The sequence below is a fragment of the Echinops telfairi genome, unplaced genomic scaffold (genome assembly GCF_000313985.2).
Source record: "Echinops telfairi isolate 266 unplaced genomic scaffold, ASM31398v2 ScPeMD7_7469;HRSCAF=8507_0, whole genome shotgun sequence".
In the NCBI taxonomy this organism is placed as follows: Eukaryota; Metazoa; Chordata; class Mammalia; order Afrosoricida; family Tenrecidae; genus Echinops; species Echinops telfairi.
Genome location: NW_022111372.1, coordinates 45,778,253 through 45,786,164, shown reverse-complemented (window position 1 = coordinate 45,786,164; position 7,912 = coordinate 45,778,253). Strand labels below are relative to the sequence as shown.

The 7,912-nt window shown below is 37.3% G+C and overlaps 1 protein-coding gene across 1 annotated transcript; it reads right to left on the bottom strand.

The window, feature by feature from the left end:
* Nucleotides 1–5,994: 5,994 nt before the first annotated feature.
* Nucleotides 5,995–6,945, bottom strand: LOC101652339 (olfactory receptor 2T29-like). Its single transcript, XM_004697187.1, has one exon. It carries the CDS (start codon nucleotides 6,943–6,945, stop codon nucleotides 5,995–5,997), a length of 951 nt encoding a protein of 316 aa, XP_004697244.1.
* Between the last annotated feature and the right edge of the window lie 967 nt (nucleotides 6,946–7,912).

Genomic DNA, 7,912 nt, shown 5'->3' with positions numbered 1-7,912 from the left:
TGCGGGAGGGGGGAGCGGGGAGGGAGGGGAAAAATGAGGACCTAATGTCGGGGGTTTAAATGGAGAGAAAATGTTTTGAGAAACGATGTACAAATGCGCTTTACACAATTGATGTGTGTATGGATTGGGATAACAGTTGTATGAGCCCCTAATAAAATGTTAAAAAAGGAAAAAAAATTTAGTATTCAAACTTTTCAACAGATCCACAAAAGAAAGATATAGCAATCTGTTTCTATGTAGAAATTCAGCCTTGGGCCCCATATGCGGTACTTTTATTCTGTCCTGTAGAGCCATTATGACTGAGAATCCATAACCAGCATGGGCATTTGAAATTCCATAGGGAGGATTGCTGTACTTTTCTCTCAGGGTGCAGCTCAAACCTTTCAGTTGGCAACCAAATGATTAACGACTATGCCACCAGGACTTCTTTGGGTTACATGGAAGCACTGTTTTTCAAAGAGCAGAAATTGCACCAAGAATTTGTAAAATTTTTTACATGTAATTTTTATTTTCCAACCCTTGTCTGACTGTCATTTTATGGTGACCTGTGTGTTGCTGTGATACTGGAGGCTATGTCACTGTTATTTTCAAATAACAGTGGGGTGACTCAAAGTGAGCAGGTTTCATTGGCTCTTACAGACTAAGCATACTATGAAGAAGGAAAAAGCTATCCACTTCTGAAGAATTAGCTCCAGAAACCTTATGGATAGCATCGAAATATTACCAGATTCTGTAAACCTCAATTGTATCAGCAGAACACTATCTAGGATAGTGCCAGAAAATGAGTTCCTCACGTTGGAAGGGACTCTCAAAATCTGACCAAGGAAGTGCTATCTTCTCAAAGTACAGTGTACCACAATGACATGGACATTGCGAGAGTAAAACCTGTAAGAGTAAAGCCTTAGGGGCTTCTGTCCCCCAATGGGGAACAGCTGAAAAAGAGAACAAATAGCTGAAAGCATCTATTAATGCTAGGAACTTGGAATGTCTTAAATCTGAATTGAAGAAAGTTGGATAGAAATCATCAGAAATGAAATGAAACACAAAGAGACCAACATTCTTGGCATAATGAGCTAAAAGGAATCAGTATTGGCCCCTAGCTATTTGGAATCAGAAAATCATATGGTTTACTATTCTTGGAATGCCAGATTCCAGAGAAATAGCATCACATTCATCATCAAAAAGGACATTTCAAGATCTAAGGCTTATTAACCACCTATGGTATGCAGATGACACACCTTGCTTTCTGAAAGTGAGGAGGCCTTGAATCAGTTGCTGCTGATGATCAAAGTCTACAACCTTCAGAACAGGATGTAACTCATTCTAAAGAAGACCCAAATCTTCATAATTAGACCATTAGCTAACATCATGACAATAGAGGAAACATTGAAGTTGTGAAGAATTTCATCTTGCCTGGATTCCCAGTCAAGCTCACGGAAGCAGCTATTGAGAGATGCATTGCATTAGGTAAATCTGCAGAGCAATACCTCTTTAAGGGGTTGAAAAGTAAGGATGTTACCATGAGGACTATGGTGCTCCTGACCCCAAGGCATGGTTATTTTGAACCACCTCACAAGCATGTGAAATTTGGACAATGAATTAGGAAGAGTGATGAAGAATCAAAGAATCACTGCATTTGAAATGTGCTGCAGAAGAATACTGAAAGTACTGTGGACTGTCCAAAAAGAACAAACAAATGTGTCTTTGAACATGTACAGCCAGAATGCTGCTTCATCTCCTGTACTTTAGATATTCTATCAGGAAAGACTAGTCCCTGGCAAAGGACAGCACACTTGGTAAAATAAAGGTGGAGTGACAAATAGAAAGACCCTGGATAAGATGGGTTGATACAGTGGCTGCGACAAAGGGTACAATTGGGAGAATGGCTCAGGACTGAGCATTGTTTTCTTCCATTGTACCAAGTGCCCTATGAGTGGGAACCAACTCTCTGACACATAACAGCAACAACTTTCATTTCAAGTTAAAAAAAAACCAAACTAATTAAAAGTGTCAACTTTTGGTATGGGGACGAAGTCGTTTGGGAAAGTGTACTGATATCTGAAGTTGACTTTAAAATATATAAAGAATAAAATGGTTAATGAATAGAGAGTTAAAACTGTGATAAAACAATTATAGTAAAAATATTTATGGTGAATTTTGGTAGTGAATACACAAGTGTTCACTGAGAATGTTTTTCAACTTTTCTGTATGATTGAAAAATTTTGTAACAAAATATTTATTAAAAGAGAACAGAAGAAATTTCAAACAGTAGGGAAACCAATGATAATTTGGAAGATACTAGAGATTTTTTGTCTGTTTAACTAGATTAAGTATATCTCAAAGTATTTGATATTATTAGCATTTCGGAATAATATCCACTTGATTATTATGAATTTTTTTCCATTTAATACCATTATTTTAAATTTTTGCAGCTATCGTTGTACATGAGGTGTATGAATGATTTCTGTACTATAATAGTTATTTTGTTATGCTTTTATTATGGTTTTGGAAATTACTTAGTTAGGATTATATATTTGTCCTTTATTTGCAAGAGTAAATGACACATTAGACTGAACGGAATATTGATTTTATAACTAAAATGTTTGATTTTATTGATTAAAATGTTTTAGGTATCTTAACAATAAAAATTATTATTTCTTGATTTAACCCCCATATTGGATATCAGTGAAAATTTTATTATTATATTTGCAGACATAAGTGGTTGGTGTAGGGTTTAAGACTGAGCCTCTTTCCGCAAATGGAGTCCAGACTATGGATATTATTCCTTCTTCCCCTGTGTCTTCCACAGTGTTCCCGGTTGAAACCAGGAAGAATGCCTTTTCCAGATGTTCTGACTTACTGAGGGTTCTCCTGTGCCAGTCGATTCTTCCAGACTCAGAAACTCAGACTGGAATGGAAACTCTATTTCATTCTTTGTACCTTTCAGAATGGTGGACTTATTGTGAAGGCAGTGTGTCTGAGGGAAGGAGACATTCACATTTTGGGATCAAGCATTATGATTCTTTTAACTCACCTTGTAGCTATCATTTATCCTGTAGTTGCTTTGTACATAAAACCATCCAAAGTAATAGGGAACCGACTACAATGACCGGCGTATAATTCTGTCTCCCACCCCCACTCCCCAGGGAGACTTACAACAGTGACATGGGCGAAGGGAGACAGTGGGCCATGTCATATATGAAAATAATAATAATTTATAATTTACCATGGGTCCTTGTGGTTGGGAGTGTGGGCAGGGGAGGATAAAAAGGGGAGCTGATACCAAGGGCTCAAACAAAAGGAAAATATTTTGAAAATGATGATGGCAACTTATGTACAAATATGCTTGATACAACTGATGTATGGATTGTTATAAGAGATGGAAGAGCCCCCAATAGAATTTATTTTAAAAATAACATTTTAAGTTTCTTGTGACTAACTGCAAAGAAGTAGGTATGAATAAGTAAGACAGGCCATTTCTTCCTCATAATTTGGGTTGGCAAACAGACTCCCACTTGGAGGGAACAGGAAGTACTCAGGTATGAGACATGAGAGATTAGCACAGAAATAGCAGTGTTATTGGATTATTTGCTTCTCTGAGAAAAGAAAAATCCCCTGGTAAAAATTTTTCTGACCCACTTTTCCCAAATGCAGGTTCAGGTGTTCTTTTTAAAATAATTTTATTTGCATATGCTTCACATAACATACAATTTAATTGGTCAATCTTATTAAGAAGTTTTTTGCAATCATCACAATCCATTCAGAATATTTTTCCCTCATACCCGTTGTTGCTAGCTCCCCTTCCCCCTCTAATGCCCCCTGCCTCAACTTCCTCCAGCACCTTTAGGTAGCTTTCAATACAATTATTGTCTCTGTAGGTCTACCTATCCAGGACATCATACACAGAAGATCATACAAAGCACAAACAGGAAGCAAGCAAACTAAAAAACTAACAGCATTGACTAGACAAAATATAGAAAAACCCAATCAAACAGAAAGCAAAAAATATTAAAAACTGAAACAACTTTAAAATCAGTCAAAGGGAACATTCAATGGTACAGTGCTGCATTCTAACCTAACTACATCTGCCACAGTCAACTCCACCATGCTGTTAGCAAAGCTATTGCTTTCCTTGTTCTATGGTTAGAGGGGATTGCTTCACTGGGGTTTAATCCATGAGGGGATCCTGCAAAATCCTGGATTTGGGGGTTTCACTGTCATCCACAGCCTTCTGAAAACTTGGTGTTTGCAATTTAAGCTGTGATAACATTTCCTCATTGCAATTTGGGTCTTATTATTTAAACTCCTTGGATATACAAACTCATGTCCTTCCACGTGGACCTAGCTGATGCCTCATTTGGATGGCTGCTTGTTTTAGACAAGGCTTTAAGATCTCAGACACTATTCTTTCTGCTAGCTGGGCACCAAGTGGTTTCTTCACCACATTTTGCAGTAGTCCCTATAGCTTCCGTGATCTTTTCATGAGGATGAGCAGCACTCAGGGCCATGTCTTAAGAATGAATTGTTCTTAGGTTGGGGCTAGAATTAAGTGCAAGCTCAAAATCCATTCATAGAAAGCATTATCATTATAAAGCAACCCCATGGTGTATAAAGCAATTCTATTGATATCATCATTAATTTAGGCAATGATATATAATTTAAAACACTGTTGATAAAAGGAAATTATAAAAATATAGGCTGATTTCACATCATAAAACATGATCAAACTCATAAGTGACTGGACATTATTGTTGGTGTCTGTGTTAGGGCAAAACTTCCAATATCACACAGTCACAAAGGCAGAATCATGCCTACCAGATTAAATCATGCCATAAGATAGCAAGGGGCGTGGTTAAAATAGTAAATATTTGCTTGTCCTGGGACATCTTTCACTCTGCACTATCAAAGCAAGAGACCCAAAGCAAGGTCCAACTGCACTCTGTTCTATTCCCTTGGCATAGGGGTCATCTGCTTCTTCCTACACAAGGCAGTTTCAACCTGAAGTTCAAGGGGTACAACTGAGTTTGAGGTAAAGCCCAGTTCACTTCGTGGGGATTCCACAGTGAGTCCTTCCGGTGTGGCCTATGTCATAATGTTTTTCATAGTTTTATTGCTGTTCTTAAGGATGCCTAGCATTCCATTGTACATATGTACCAGAGTTTTATCATCTGTTCTTTTACTGATGGGCATTTGAGTGTTTTCCAGCTTCTTTCTATAGTGAATTTTACTGCAATGAGTATTGGAGAGCATATTTCACACTTTTTAAATGTTTATGCCTATATATACAAATGCAAAATTGATTGGAAGTATGTCTTTATGTGACCTGGTGGTGCTTTGGGTTAAGCTGATGACAGTATGGGTGTGGTTCAAACCTCCTAGCTGCTTCAAAGGAGACAGATAAGGTTGTCTACTCCGTTTAAGATGTGCAATCTTGGAATGTGTTGACAGGCTCTAAGTAGAATTGACAAGCCCACAGAGAGCTTTTGGTTACATTCTGGTGACTGCTCTAGTTTGCAAGCCAAAAGGTTTGTAGCAGGAACCCAAAGTCACTCTGTTGGAAAAAGTCCTTGCCATCTGTTCCCATAAACATTATAACCCTGAAATCCTATGGGGCAGTTATACTCTGTCCTTGAGTTAGAATTGAGTTGACAGCAAACTACAGCATCAAATGCTGTAGTTCAAAAGTGACTCAAGCTGCGTGGCTTGTAGAATCTTAAGTTATAATCTATGTCATAAATAAATACCTATTCAGTTAGTTTAGAGATAAACTAAAAATGTCATAAAATAACATAAAAATAGAGAAGGGATTCTTGAGAATGAGTTTGCTAGTTTTGACATTTACTAGTCTAATCTACTAATAATGTCTAAATGTTCATAATGTAATAGGAACTCATGCTTGATATAGTCTATTTGCTGATTTTGGTACTAACAATTTTCAGTATTTTTTATCAATTCTGTTTGTGAAAGACTAGGATAAAATATATTGTCAACACTCTAATAACTTCTGTCTTTTAGCTGGAAAATTATTCCCAGTACTTTCCTTAGGGCCCCCACCACTTCCTTGTTCCTGAGACTATAAATGATGGGGTTTGACATTGGGGTGAGAATGTTGTAGAACAAGGAGACAGCCTGGCTTTTCTTTGCTGAGTACATGGCTGGAGGCACCATGAGGACAAAGATGCCTGAACCTAGATAAAGACTTACCACTGTGAGATGGGAGGAGCAGGTAGCCAGAGCCTTTTTCTTCCCCTTCTGAGAATTCATACGGAAGACAGTCAAGAAAATGAGGCTGTAGGAGGCCAGAATAAGTCCAAAGGGAATGAGGAAGAACACTATTCCTGTGACAAACAAAATCATTTCATACACAGAAGTGTCATCACAGGAGAGCTGCAGGATAGCTAGGAGTTCACAGAAGTAGTGTTCAATCTCTCTGGAGTCACAGATGGGTAAATGCATCACATATGCTGTGTGGATTAAGGAATCTAGAAATCCCGCTGTCCAGGAGGAAACAGCCATGTGCAGGCAGACTCTGGGGGTCATGATGACTGAGTACCTCAGTGGGTTGCAGACAGCGACATAGCGATCATAGGACATCAGAGTCAAGAGGATACATTCAGAGCCTGCTATAGTCACATACAGTAGCATCTGTATTCCACAGCCCACCTGTGAGATAATTTTCCTGTCCACCCAGAAGTCAGTGATCAACTTAGGAACGGTCGTGGTGATGAGAACTAAGTCCATGGCAGAAAGTTGGCTGAGAAGTAAGTACATGGGGGAGTGCAGTCGAGAATCTACCCAAATTAGTAGGATCAAGGTGGCATTTCCAAAGAGAGCAGTGATGTAGCTAAAAAAAATGATGTAAATAAGGAAGATGATATTTCCCGTATCAGGAAATAGTCCAAGGAAAATGAAGTCAGTGGTTAATGTGTCATTTCTTCTTCTCATGTTGATGTTGGTGTTGAGGTTGACTGGGCAAACCCACTTAGAGTATGAGGGATGGGAATTTCTCATGGCATATTGTTCTTAGACCAGATAGCAAATACTCATTGCATTACTTTAGCTTTAATGTCTTTGCTTAATATTTAAACAGGATGGTTAATTACAACAATCAAGCATCAGAATCAGAAAGGTCAAAATTTTAAGCTCACGTTGTTTGATAAATTCACTCATTTAGTGGACATGAACATATCACTTAATTTCTCTGAGCCTCAGTTCTGTCATCCTTAAAATTACAGTAATAATAAAACTCATGCCATTGCTCTTAACAGAGAGAGTATATCATCTTATATTAATTCAAATTTTACATTTCACTTCTCCAAACTCTCATCTGTCCCATAATAATTAAACTCCATTTTATTCTGGTTCAAGTCTGTGAATTCCTTGAAATCAGGATCAAAATTCTGTTTAGTTTTTCTTCTCCAAAAGCATGCCTCCTGACATACTTTGGAGCTCAATCAATATACTGAACAACTGTCTTTAAAAGCCATGAAATTTAGTTAATGGTTATTTTGGAGAAAGTTGAAATATATAATTTACTCTCTAATAATATAAAATAGTCTATTAGTTAAATCATATTAAAGGTACTAATTAAATAGTAATCTGTCACTTTTGACCAACGTATTCAGTAATATTTCTCATTGCTGATAAGTATAACTTTTATAAAAACAACTACTAAAGTATCCTACACAATGATTATGCTTCTAGAATGAATCACATAATTTGTTTAATGATTACAATGTTAATTTGAAATGAATTAAAATATGAGCAAATCAAATCTCAATTTCCAGCAAACAAAATACAGTCCTTGCTAAAGAAACATGTTACCGTATGGAAGCATGGAATTTTCATATCAGTGTCCTCTTCATTGATATTGTCTTATCATCTGGCTTGAATGTAGCATACTTTATGAATG